Source organism: Watersipora subatra, chromosome 6, assembly GCF_963576615.1.
Source record: "Watersipora subatra chromosome 6, tzWatSuba1.1, whole genome shotgun sequence".
NCBI classification, from domain to species: domain Eukaryota; kingdom Metazoa; phylum Bryozoa; class Gymnolaemata; order Cheilostomatida; family Watersiporidae; genus Watersipora; species Watersipora subatra.
Window position 1 is genome coordinate 45,620,452 of NC_088713.1, and position 15,100 is coordinate 45,635,551.

General features: G+C 34.4%; 1 protein-coding gene across 1 annotated transcript in view; it reads right to left on the reverse strand.

The window, feature by feature from the left end:
* Positions 1–15,100, reverse strand: part of LOC137398500 (multiple epidermal growth factor-like domains protein 8) — an 81,877-nt gene that overhangs the window by 55,027 nt on the left and 11,750 nt on the right. The window contains exons 7-12 of the mRNA XM_068084616.1: positions 14,190–14,347; positions 12,385–12,553; positions 9,919–10,064; positions 7,800–7,895; positions 4,826–5,093; positions 1,105–1,310 (exon numbers count right to left, since the gene is read on the reverse strand). Of these exons, the coding sequence (XP_067940717.1) occupies positions 1,105–1,310; positions 4,826–5,093; positions 7,800–7,895; positions 9,919–10,064; positions 12,385–12,553; positions 14,190–14,347 (1,043 nt within the window). The remainder of the gene's footprint in view (positions 1–1,104; positions 1,311–4,825; positions 5,094–7,799; positions 7,896–9,918; positions 10,065–12,384; positions 12,554–14,189; positions 14,348–15,100) is intronic.

The following is a 15,100-nucleotide window of genomic DNA, read 5'->3' on the forward strand; positions in this document are numbered from 1 at the left end:
AATTGTATACATATCATGAAGCAAAATCGGCAATTTTGAGTAAAATGGCTGGCAGTAGGCTGAAGTCTAAATTAGTAATGAATGGCAGTGAAGGGGTTAAGGATGGTCTATATGTGAAACGATGAAAGAGAGAGCCTTCCATTTCAAATGACAAAAACATTAGCTAAGCAAAGTTGAAATTACTGTCAAAAGAAACTTATAAAGTGAAACCTCTACATACAAAATTTCCAATTTATAAAACGCCTTTTTGTAACAATATTGCTTTAACTTATGAAAAATGTTTCTAGATACGACATTCCAATAAACCTTTTAGCCCATTTACATATTTTGGCCAGTTTGTTTTAAAGGCATAACACAAAGCAAAAATATTTCAATTTTACTGTGTTAATTTTGAACTTGCTGTGTATTTTGAATTTAGGGTGTGTTCATGTGTTCACTGTCGCAAATAACATTTTCTCTCAGCTGTCATTCATTTGTTGCCTCCTTCCACTATTGCTTAATTTAAAGTTATCATATATCAAGTAAAAGTAGGACAACTTTAGTTTCTAGCAATTCAAGCTTTGTGCTTTTTGTATGATGACATAGTTTTTTTAGTTCATGTTGATGTAAATAAACTTTTTTATTTACACACTCAAAACACTAATTCGGATCAAATCAAAATCAAGACACCAATATAACACCCCCACCTCTGACTGCCGCTTAACTCCATCTAGTTGGCCATCGCTAAACGTAAGCAGACGTACAATTCGTAGTTTTGTCGCTTCTCTGTTCTTGTGTACTCTTATGTACTTCCATTCGTACTCTTTTAATTTATTATGTTGGTAATAATTAATATAATGGTAACAAGTATTTGTTACAGGCTTTAACCATTACACGCATTTATAATTTATACAAACATTTTATACCAACAACCGATTAAGGGCTCGTTCCTTCGCTACAAAGAATACGAGTACCTCGGTTTTACCTGGCTGCCTTAAATAACAGCGAGGAACTTCGGATGGCAAAACCAAACCATTACGGTTCTACTTTACCATCGGTGAGATATATAAAATTAACAACATCAGACTACAACATCGAAAAGTACTAGACAGTCAAGAGCCTTACCCCAGGTAAAGTCTTGACAGAGGTCACAAATGCCTGTTCCATTGACACACGTGCTGTGATTGTAACAGCCACAGTCTGTATCACAGCTTATGTTAGTCCAGCCTAAGTCACAGTCACATTGATAGAGAGGGGGTCCGCTGCACGCCCCATAAACACACTCATAGAAACAAGTCTTGTTGCAGAAGACTGTACCATCACCTTCAAACCTACAGTGATATAGACCATTGTTTGTGCTATTGAAGATTGCAAGTTTTATAACTTATCAACTCACTTATTTTAATAATATACACACAGTAGATGCGCTTATAACGTAAGATCCGTGTAATGTAATGAATTTATGTAAAGTTTTTGCTTCAAACAATGTAAAATTTCACAAAACGCAAAATGAGAAGTCCACGCAAATTCTCACGGTCAATTTGAATAACGCACATATTCGGTTAGCGTTAAAATATCACCTTCCTCTAGTCCCACTCGAGAAATAGAATTATCATGCATAGAGTTATCACAGTTATATATACACTATATTAACATCTGCCAGTCTATTTTGCCATCAGTGAAACTGTCAGATGTGTTGATAAAACAGGGATAGTAAGTAGCTGAGCAGTTATTCAGCGTTATTCAGGTCTATCGACCTCAACGTCACGTGTTACCTGACCTTGATGTCACGTGTCACCTGACCTTGATGTCACGTGTCACCTGAACTCGATGTCACGTGTAACCTGATCTCAATGTCATGTGTCACCTGACCTCAATGTAACGTGTCACCTGACCTCAATGTCACGTGTCACCTGACCTCAATGTCACGTGTCACCTGACCTCAACGTCACGTGTTACCTGACCTTGATGTCACGTGTCACCTGAACTCGATGTCACGTGTAACCTGATCTCAATGTCACGTGTCACCTGACCTCAATGTAACGTGTGTGTCACCTGACCTCAATGTCATGTGTCACGTGACCTCAATGTCACGTGTCACCAGACCTCAATGTCACGTGTTACCTGATCTCGATGTCACGTGTCACCTGATCTCAATGTCGTGTGTCACCTGACCTCAATGTCACGTGTCACCTGACCTCAATGTCACGTGTCACTTGACCTCAATGTCACGTGTCACCTGACCTCAATGTCACGAGTATCCTTGAAAGCTAGCTATCTTTTATCATAACCTTGAAATTTTTTGATGGATAGACGGATGGGCAGATAGACACCGCTCCTATTATAGTACAGTTATATTTTTGTTTTACTTTATTTTTGACATATATAAAACATTTTTATTGTTTTCCTTTCGCAAAATAGACTCTGTTGTCTCGGATAAAATTGAAACTCGAGGTAAACTTATATGGAAAGTGTGCATTTTTCTTAATTCATTGTAAAATTACCGCAATCATGAACCGAGAGAAAGTGATAACGAAAAGGAGAGAACTTGCTGATAAAAATCAATAATACCAGAGTTACAATAAGTCATTAAATTAAAAGTTATATTTAGTCTTTTTTCTTTTTGCAATGACCAAATGAATGAGTTTGGGAAGATCATGGAACAGATTAGGCAACTTCTATGTATTTTGCTGTTCGTATAACGTAAAATCCCTACAATGTACTTTCCTGGAACAGAGTATTTACATTGTAGGGTCATCTACTGCAAATGCGTAATAGATAAAACCAACCCAGATTATACTGGTACATAATAGAAGACTCAATTGTGCAAATGGGTAATGGATATACTCAACGCTAACTACGAATATTCTACTATTCTCTAAATCGGATTCTATCCTATGAATAAATGCGATTTTGTCATTTTGTCTGTCTTTTGTTAGTCTGTGTAAACTCCATGCGTTTTCACATTTTTGCCCAATTTCGTAAAAACAACACGCGCATATGCATCATGCCTTCCATCAGCTCACCAAAATATTTGGTTTTGAAACTATGTCTGGTTGTTAAAAACTGGCCTGTTAAACACCATCTGATTAAAAATGCGCTATTGCGCCTTTGCATGCATTAAAGACAATTGCCCTTAATGAACGGATTAACAGATTTTTGTCAGGAAAGCAGTGTAATAATTTGTGTTAAAAATCTACAAGGATACCGCAGGCTATCTAATTAAAAATGAAAAAGATTCTAGAGCAATGCCAGGGTCAACGAGAGTAAATAATAGATATACTCAGTGTTAATTATACTAACAAACAATAGATATACTCACTATTGATTATACTAATAGACAATAGATATACCCACTATTGATTATACTAACAGACAATAGATATACTCACTATTGATTATACTAATAAACAATAGATATACTCACTATTGATTATACAAATATACAATAGATATACTCAGTACTGATTATACTAATAGACAATAGATATACTCAGTATTGATTATACTAATTGACAATAGATATACCCACTACCGATTACACTAAAATAAAATAGATATACTCAGTACTGATTATACTAATAGACAATAGATATACCCACTATTGATTATACTAATAGACAATAGATATACTCAGTATTGATTATACTAATAGACAATAGATATACTCAGTATTGATTATACTAATAGACAATAGATATACTCAGTATTGATTATACTAATTGACAATAGATATACCCACTACCGATTACACTAAAATAAAATAGATATACTCAGTACTGATTATACTAATAGACAATAGATATACCCACTATTGCTTACACTAATAGACAATAAATATACCCACTATTGTTTATACCAATAGACAATAGATATGCTCACTATTGATTATACCAATAGACAATAGATATACTAACTATTGATTATACCAATAGACAATAGATATACCTACTACTGATTACACTAAAAGAAAATAGATATACTCAGTACTGATGGCAATTAACGGTCGACTACACACTCAATCCTATCTTATGATAAATAGAGAATATGAATCTTATCGAGAAAATGGCTACACAGTAACTAGATGAACAAAGTATTTCAGTTGTCAGCTAATCGCTAAATATGAAAAATTAGATGCCATCAGTGATCAGGCGACGTTGCGCTCTATTTGTACGTTTGTTTAAAGTGAACAATTTTTAATGATAACATATAATATTAATCAATGACTAATTCTTTAAAAAACGTTGCAATGAAATAATTTTAAAAACAACCGATGGTGGTTTCTGACATCAATAGGCTGATAAATCAATCAATGGGTAATTCCCTTGTTTATATCTCAGCTTCTCAGAGGCACGTCTCGGATGTGAAACAAAAGTGAATGAGACGTTAACAAATAAAAACATTTCTAACCGAGGACCTCACTTAACTTGTTAAAAAGCAATAAATAAGGAGTTGTCTACCCATGGCTAAACATCATTGAATTTTTGAGCTAGGCTAAATGTAAGTATATATAACCTTTTATTGGCAATGGTAATCACCAACAAAATGATGTTTTTTCATTACGTGGCAAAAAGAAAAAAATGAAAAAGACAGAAAGCATAAGTTTTTCCAGTGAGTTGAGCAAATGAGTCTTTTAAAAGTTGATAACCTAACAGCATGGCGGAAGAGAGGAATAGTGAATTGAAGGTTGCAGTAACAGCAAGTTAATAACTCTCTTTCCGTCTCGCTGGTGGCCATACATTATGAAGCATACCTATCAAAACATTTCCATTCAGGGATCTAGCTTGACTTGGCAAATAAAGAATAAATAAGGAGTTGCCTACCCATGGCTACACTTTACACTCACCCCCGATCACATGGGCACTCATATGACTCAGCATTATTGAGGCAGCTGGAATTGCCGAGACATGAGTCAATCTGAAGCATGCATTCATCTACATCTGGACACACAGCATAAGAGAAGCTCGCATTGGCAGACAACTCCACAACATTGCTTTCATTGACAACAGCGAGCGAAAGGTTGAGGGTGAGCAACTCCTGACTGACATTAATCGACGCATGTAGTACGGCGGAACAGTCTCTTGATGTGGAATAGTCTCCCTTTGTACAAATACCTGTACAGACAAGTACAAATACTGGTTTTGGTTCTGAATCATTGTCTAGAAATTGTTAAATTGTGGTCTACAAACTACCACAATCACAGCAGAAGAAAACGCAAACCGACTGCTACCAGCAACCAAGTCGCAGTTTAATAACAAAAACTTGACTTTACTCATTGCACTGCAACTTCTCTATAACATACCGCACTTTTCGGACTATTAGCCGCTACTTTTTTCTGACGATTGGAGCTATGCGGCTTATATACGAGTGCGGCTATTCTGTGGCTTTTTCTTTTACCGCTACGGCGCATTAACAGGAATCTCCGGTTAGTGTGCCTCTAGCAGTGAAGGAAAATATGAAACAATGCCTAACGGTACTGTTCCGTTAGACACTAGGTTAAAAAGCATCGTTTAATACGAAACAATGCCGCTAGGAACTGTTCCGTTATAAACAGCCAGGTTGCTGCCGCGTTAAAAAGCACCATCCTGAGTTCTACGGCCTACACAAAGGTGCGGCCAATGTATTGTTTTATTGTCGTTTTTTGGAAAATAAAGCAGATGCGGCTTATATAGGGGTGCGGTTTATAGTCCGAAAAGTACGGTAGTCTTTTTCATACGCAGCATCGTAATCGACATTTCCAAAGTTGTTTTTTGTACAAAATTGCTTTCTCCAGAACCGCTTTATTTTTGTCAAAAATCATCTTATCTTTACGATAACTGAACAGAGAGAACAAAATGAGTGCCAATGATTTCATATTTCATGAATTTTAATTAATCTTCTGGCTTGAGATGACCAAAAAATATACATGTAGACCAAAGCTTATCTGAAAAGCAAAATTTTTGTTAATTGCAAACCTGTTGCGTAGTGTTGCACATCTGGTGCCTTTGTTTGAAAGGAATTGTTTCGGCGCATTTTCGACAAAATCGCATAAAATGTTTTACGACACCCGTGATAATATACATATATCATATACAAGTATACATATATATGTATTACAACAAACTATTGTAAAATTATCAATATATTTATAATACTCTATTATAAAAGTATCTATAATATTATATTAATATTAAAAATATTATTATAATAGACTATCTATACAATTGAGTAAATTTTGATGAAAATAGAGTTAACGTTCTTGAGTCAATACATAAAGCTATTTAACTCTAAGAATTTAAACCATTTCAATATAGTTGAAGCCACAGTGAGGTTAGAAAAAAATTACATCGCACGGGATTCGAACCTGCAACAATCACTATGTGCAATTGTGCATACAGTTGTTCTCTGAGCCCTATTGACATACTTGACAATCACCTGACAATCATACCGTGCTCAAATCTTCCAGATCTGTATGTCTAAATTATTATATGCTGGTGCAAATATCGTTATAAAAATACAAACTAACTCCCGCACTAAAATGCAATGGACTACATAAAACTGGATGCCAAACCTTTTTATTATATTATTATTAAACTTATTATTATATATATTAAGATTAAATTAATACTAATATTATATATAAGTATTATTATATCAATAAATATATTTATTGTTATAAACAAATATTTATTATTATTTATAATAACAATATTTATTATATTATTATTATAAATAATATAATAAATATTGGTATTTATTATATTTATTTATTATTATTTATCATATATAATATAATATGATTTTGATTACATAATATTCAACATAATATCATTCAATATCATTATTGAAAATATGGATTATTACTTTACTAATCTGAGTAAGTAAAGTGATGATCAATATTTTCGATAATAATCAATAATTTTCAATCAATAATCAATATCAATAGATATTTTTTATTATTAGCATAGCTTACGGACATGCAAATAGAAATGTGTAACGACAGAGCGTAGTGACCAGGGCCGCAATAATACAATTTCTGGCCACCACTAACATAGGGTGCACTATAGGGTGCATATAGGTTTCTTGATTGTCATGCCTGTATATTTATAAAATTATTCACTAAATGTATATATCGATGCCACTTAACATGTGGTGTTGTTATTTGACTGTCTTGTGGAGGGAGAAGGGAACTGGCAGTTTCCTTTACAAATATAATTTCACTGATAGAGTGAGAGATAGAAATATGAAGCGCAATTTAATCAAACTTTCAAAAGATGCAGTTTGACTAAACATGTTTTGTTATTTTTACGTTATTTTTTTAATCTTCTCCAGATTTTTTATTAGTACTAGAATCTGAATGTTGTGAGTTCAAATCCTTACGACGTAGTCTTTTTTCCCAATCTTCATCCGCGGCTACGGACAGAGACCATTCATATTGTAACAAAAACAAGTACGCTGACAGTATCGAGTGCTGCCCGAGGTTGTCAGGTGTGTCAATAAAGTACAAAGAATAACTATATGCGCGATTATTCTAAAATGCTGGAAAGCGAGAAACTGTTGCGGGTTCGGGTCCCGCGCGATGCAATTTTTTTCCAAAACTCCAACAGTAGCTTGAGACAAACGGACAGACACCGCTCTTATTATAGTAAAGGTTTACAAAACTTTAATACTTCAAAAAATAGTGGTCATCATATGATGGAAATTACTCGATGTCAAGACAAACATCGTTAAAACTTAGTCATTTGTCAAAAGATTCATGTCTACTACAGTGAAACCCCGATTGTGAGGCGGGGTTTCACTGTATTAGACTGAGAAAGAGGACCCTAAAAGCAAGGCCTTACCAACATTCGGATTGAAATCGTTGCTGCACCACCCGCATTCTGAGATCTCTAAACAGTCTGAACACGTCGTCATATGCTCACAGCTGTCACATGTGCCTGTCAAATAATAACAATAGCTGTAAAGTGTCAATTATCTCAGGGAATAACACCTGCAGTCGATGCCATGCCATGCCATGCCATACCATACATGTCACATGTGCCTGTCAAATAATAACAATAGCTGTAAAGTGTCAATTCTCACAGGGAATAACACCTGCAGTCGATGCCATACCATACATGTCCTATGTGCCTGTCAAATAATAACAACAGCTGTAAAATGTAAATTCTCGCAAAGAATAACACCTGTAGTCGATGTCATACAGATAAACTTGTAAACAATATTTTAACTAAATAAATATTCTATGCCTACGATTAGAGGATATCAACAGAAACCTTTGGAAGATACAACTGACGGTTCTAAATATTCACCATATGCTAACTGATTGATTGTATTGCATAATAAAACCAACTTATATAATATATAATTCTTGTAACATACTTGCATGAAAACTGCACTAAACCTGAAATAGACTTCTGTGAAGAGATATGAAGATTTTTCATGTTCAAGCAACCTATTATGGAGTTTACCAAAACATATAAACCAGATGGTAGAATGCTGAAAGCCAGAAAGAAATATAACATGTTTATGATGAATACAATGTTCCATTAGTACAGAGGTTCCCAACTTTTTACATTCAGTTCCCCCTTATGCCTTTTCATAAATTTGATTCCCCACATACTTTTAACTCACATGACTGAAAGCAACCGACACATATTATAATCCCATTTTATTGAACATACCTAAACATATAACAACATATTATTAACTTTTACACAGTACGCATACAACACACAACAATACATGACCTTCGGCATTGCGGTGAATTGGTTTATGACTAGGTCAACTTACTATCCAATCAAACTCTGGATGGATGTGTTCACATATATCTGGGTTCTGACTAGGAGCTCATTATTAGCAAATAGTGTTATAGATAAAACCAAAATGTTAAATGATGAAACCCAAACTCACACGGCACTACAGGACATAAATTTAAAATTTTAAAAATAAGAAACCTCTCTGTTCCCCAACGAGGAGTTTGCACATTATTGACTGCTGACATTATTCGCGTGTTGACATTATTTGCTGATATTCCTAGACTTTCGCGCACTAGGGCTGCTGTAAAAACTTTAATCACGACTGTGTTACATATCCATACTAACATTATTTGCTGCTGTTAATTATTGGGCGACAATTATAATCACCTATTATCACACATCACTATTTTTTGTTATTGATGAGCAACAACTGATACTTCCTTTGTATTAATATTGAGATTGCATGGATGGAATCTGAAATAATATAACACTTTTCATAACCTGCCAACCACGCTAACCATGGCTAACTTCCGCGCCGGTTGGTACTATCGTCGGTGGCAGAATGCATTCCTTTCACTATCTATAAATTTTCAACAAAATTATACACGCTTATAAAAGTGAATGCTAGAAACTTCTGGCGTAAGCCCTTTTCAAATCTAGAAACATGGGCAAACATTATTTCTAGAATAAAAGCAGTGACTATATGTAACTCATTGAGATAGCCTCTATATTACGCAAATAATACAACGAAAGTATGAAAAATTGGAAATTAATAGACAACCATGGAACACATGCTTCAGTGATCATCTGTGATAACAGCCGTCACGTGATTACATCAGCGAATAGTCAGCGGCATAGCATTCACATTATACCATGCACCGGCGAGAATAACAAAATGCTAGTCCCTCCGCAACTGTCAGGGAAGACAATATAGACCAAGCTATCTGCGGCAGCCAATTATCATCGCCGAAGTTTTGCACATTGCACAAGCTGTCATGGATAATCGGAGAACTGTCAGGAAAGTTTGATAGTTGCCATCTTTCCTGACGTAGCCTCGTGATGCCTTCAGGTTACGGTGAACACAGTCAACAAAGTATCTCCGTAAAAAAACAACCTCAAACATGGCAGAATAGCGTGAACCAGCCTTTAGAGATGTACATCCCAAAGAACTACCATACTAGTGTGGATACTGAACCTTACATACCCGGCTGTGCATGACTCTCTTTCCATTCCTCGCATTGACCAAAAGAATTAGTGAGCAGATAAGGAGAGAACTGGTCACATGTCTGTGTACTTCCACACAAAATGCACTCATCGTTGTATGCCAGACACTCGCTACAGGTGCTTCTCCTGGAGATGTAAAAAGGCCACAAGTGACATACATGCATTGTAGGAAGTTGACAAAGCATTGCTATATCTAATGGATATAAAAAACCGCGAGTATGTTAATACATCAAGGAACAGGTATTGGGAGGTATTGAAAATTCACTTGGAGGTTTAAGTGCGTTACCTGCAATGCATCAATATCTGCAAATCTATTTTGATGACTTACATATGGTAAATAATAAAAATTATACACAGTCACACCTTGGCATACAAGCTTAATGCATTATGAGAGTGGGCTCGGACATCCATACATGTGCTCGTATGTCAATACAATATTTCCTATATAAGATAACTAAATGCAAATTATTCCTCTCCCATGAACCACTTAAAAACAAGGTATTACAATGGAAAACATGTTGTTAATCGTTGTAATTCAGAACCTACGCCTACAAAGTGGAACAAATGCCTATTTAGTGGCTATGATCTGCAATGAAATGTGACATTACTCTGTACAGTATTGAATGGAGTTATTAGCTTACACAGACGTAGTGGCAATGGCGGTGTGAGAGAGACTTGATAGCAATGCATTCGGCAAACTAGACTTTTTTGATGCTATGTAACATAACACAAATTTAAAATTTAACTTCAATAAATGTAGTTTACAATAAGCACTCTTAAAGCTAAGTTTCAATCGTTCACTAAACTCAGCTAACTTCAATTTTATCATAATTTTTATCTTAATTTTTTATTGTTTCCAGTTTGGCGATTTCTGCCTCTCTTACGTTATAACTTTTAGCCAAACTTATTAAAACTTTTTCAGCCCGATTCAATGCGAAGGAGAAACTGATACCGTTCTCGAAAGTGGCCTCTCACATAATTAGCCATCGAGAACAAGTTTGTATGCTCGATTTCAAAGGTTCTCGTAACTCAAGGCATTACCTTGCTCGAAGTGTTACTCGTATCTCAATTTTCTTGTATGTTGGGGCACTTGTATGTCGAGGTATGACTATATGGTAAATAATCTCAAAGCAGTCCTGACAGATTCAGCTATTAATCAGTATAATTATGTATTATTTAGTATAATTATTATTTTGTTTATACATTCAGTATAATTATATATTCTGTTTTTACGGGCCAATAAACAGAATTAGCTAATGCAATGCGAACACGAGCCATTGGCCTCAACATCTCAAAAGTTTCCTAAACATGTCTATTGCTGAGTTTCAAATAAAGCAGTGTACAAGGGATGACAACTCCCCAATAACATTTAACCCTTTGTGACCCAAAATAAAGCAGTCGAAGCCCTACTTCAGATCAACCTAATATAGAAATCTTCCAACAAGCAACATGAAATTGAAGTAAGTAAAGTAGAGGCTTCTATAACATAAATTCTAGGTAACGTAAAAAAATTATGGAAAGTTTTTGCTTCGTGCTACGTAAAAAATTCCATATAACATAGAGTGTAGTCAGGGCAAGTTCTCCGATTTGAATGGTAACATATCTCGCCACACTTGTGAGAAAAATAATGATGTACATATAGCCTTGTATCTATTATATATAAAACTTCCATGACATTCTAGCTGGTCGTGATAGATCGTCAGATGTGTCGACAAAACAGAGAACAGGTAGCTGCGCGATTGTTCATAATTACTTGAAGGTGATCAATTGGTGCAAGTGTTACAGCGTCGGCCTACCGATCTGAATGTCACCAGTTGGAGTATCGTTGAAAGTTATCTTTTATCCTAACCGTGACCTCTGGGGTAATACAAGATAATATATTATATATAATATTATACTATAATTATATATAATGTAATATTTCATGTATAATATTATATTATATATAATACTATATTATATATAACATTATACATTATATATAATATAGTATTATATTATATATAATGTATATTATATATATATTTATATATTATATTATATATAATACTATATATAATATATACAATACTACATTATATATAACATATAGTATAATAGTATATATAATATATTATCTTATATAATACATTATATTTTATATAACATAATTTACTACATATAAAATATATAATACAATATTATATATAATATGATACTATATTATATATAATATGATACTATATTATATATAATATTATATATTATATAGTAATAAAGCAAGCAAAGCACTGAAGCTGTGAAAGCTTCCAGGTAAATGGAAGCATACAGAGAGTTGCTTACAGCAAAAGTGATTACATAATAAGATTGTTAAAAAGGAAGCAGGTTGGGAAGGGGTACCAGATTGCAATAGCAAATATCAAGCGCTAATAAATGTGCAAATATCAAAATTAGCTGTAAGACTCACTCAACACATTTCGAAGGACAGTTTGCAGGATCATCCAAGGCCACAGTGGAATTATAAGCGATGCCCCTTCTCTGACAAACAATCTTATCAGACAGCCACTCGCAGACACCTGTCGCTGCACATTCTTGACAGTCGATGTGTATTGAGCAGACGTCACATTGCTCTGGTTCTAAAAATAACCAGCCCGTATTGTCAACAGCAGCGAGCAAAGCTCTATTGTGACAGATGCACTAAACCAAACGAGTCATTGCTAAATAGGAACTCAGCCAAAAAGCTTTTAGCGGGAAGATTTCCAAAAACAATCGACCAATAGCAAGTTTAATTAGATCGCAAATTTCTGATAAACAAATGATCTACTTTGTGTAAACAATCTTTCAGGGAGACTACCATGTAAACCTATCATGTAAGCCTACCAACCTACCCCTACCATGTAAACCTCCTTATACATAAATTCTTTTGAACGTACAGAATTTATGTAAAGTATTTGCTTCATAACTTGTACAAAATTCTATATAACATAAAGCGCAATGCGGGTGCAAATTCTCAATTTCGATTTGAGTAACGAGAGTCCCATGGTTAACCTTAAAAATATCATTTTCTCTTATGCCACGCCTGGTAGAAAAACAACATATATGGTAACTATTATATTTTACATTATTTTAAGCATACGAGATATTTTTTCCTCTTTTTTCTCTACAGCGATAGCCCTTGCTGTGAAGAAAAAAGGAGATAATAGATATAAATTCTATTGAAGATGTGTGCTCCCCGTAACTTAGAGAAAAATTACTGTAAGTAAAAGTGGTAAGAAATGCTGGAAAGTTGTCAATACAAACCAATAATACCACAGTTAATGTTCAGTCTTAAATTAAAAGGTTGAGTTGCTTTTTCCATTTTGAATGTGTGTGTTTGGGAAGATCTTGGAATGGATTACGCTATTTACATGTATTTTATATGCTTCATATCACATTAAATCCCTAGGGGAACGGATTATTTCTAATTTCGGATTATTAATCTATTTCGGATTATTAAATAATTCATTCCAAACCCGTTCCCTGTGGGAATGAAATCGAAACGGATTACTTACACAGTAGAAGCATCTTCATTACAGTTTGAAAAAAAAATGGACTGAATATTATTGGCCATGAGCTAAATCTTCCTTCAAACCAGCAATATACGAATGCTTGATCAATTTTCCTCATGTACACTGGAACTTATTTGCCTTTTATAAAATGAACACAATGTGAATGTACCTCGAGTTTACAATGACATTAAATCATTGTACAGAAAATTAAAATATATAAAGGTAGCTGCATTTCACACTGGCTAAGCTAATAATAATAGCGAAGAACAAATCTATTAGGAGTGATAACTCCAAATTTTGGAATTACAGATTTAGTAGTTGGGTGAAAATTGTTGCCAGGGTATTCTGAATTGTTTGTAAAAAGAAGGAAAGGTTTGAGATATTAGTTCTTGGTTATTAATGAGACAATAAAATGAAACCGTTCAGGAAATAATGAAATAAGAATATAGATCCATGTATGAACCTGTTCATCCCTTAATTATATTATTAGGTATGATTAATAATGTAATATGATCTTGATTTATAAAATTAAAAATAAACTAACTCAAATATTTATAGTGCACACTATAAAACTGCAAAAAAGATCACATAGTAATGTGACCTACTGCAAAGGAGAACACAACTCCAAAGACGCTACCTAAAATGCAGCATATAATTATATGCAAATGATGACACGTGATGAATACGACAAAAAACACCAATTAAAACAAGCTTGTAACGATACCTATGATAAGCCATCGCTCCGGATCATCAGTGCCACACTCGGCTGCACTCAGAGATTCATCAGATCGACTGACGCAGAGAGTCGTGATTGGGCACCATCCACAGGATAGATCCAGTTGACAGGATAAACAATCTTGATAGAGTGAACATTCTCCAGAGCTGAAATGAAAATAGGCTTACTAAATACTGGATTAATGTTAAGAACATACATACCTGTTGATCTATTTGAAAATTCATATATGACAACTTTGGCAAATATTTGGTCGAATTTTTGTGCTTCGAAGTTGTGGTTTTGATCATAGGAATGAGGAAGACGTTCTTACATGATACGCAGGAATGGTCGCACAACTCCTAATTGTTCGTAGCTGACGAGTTTACTTGCTACGAAGAAATTGTCACAACATTGTTACAGCGGAGTGCCTATTTTATATCGCGGCTGACACAATTGAAATACGTCTAAGGTCTAATGTAATGTCAAAACTTGTAGGAAATTTTTTTTTCAAATTCGGAGTTAATGTTTTTTCATTTCGGAGATAATATTTTCCAAACAAGTGCGTTAAAAACAGAGCTGAAGAAGACGATGAAAATCCAATCTCCGATTGCAAAGGTTTGTGCAATAACACGAATATCAATGTTCACATCATACGCAGTACTTGGTTGTTGATACGATGTTTTCAAAAATACCCTCCATGAATCGAAGGTTTGAATTGCTTCGAAGAATTAAATATGCGACGTTTTAAACCATTTACATGCTGCGAAGATGAAAAATACAACAAAAATTCGTAGCATGCAACACTAGTGAAAGATATACATATTTTGTACAATAAGAGCTGCATTCGTCCATCCAAAGACACAGAGTTAAGGAAAAAGATTGCTTTCAACAGGATTCAAACTCATAACCTTTAGCTTGGT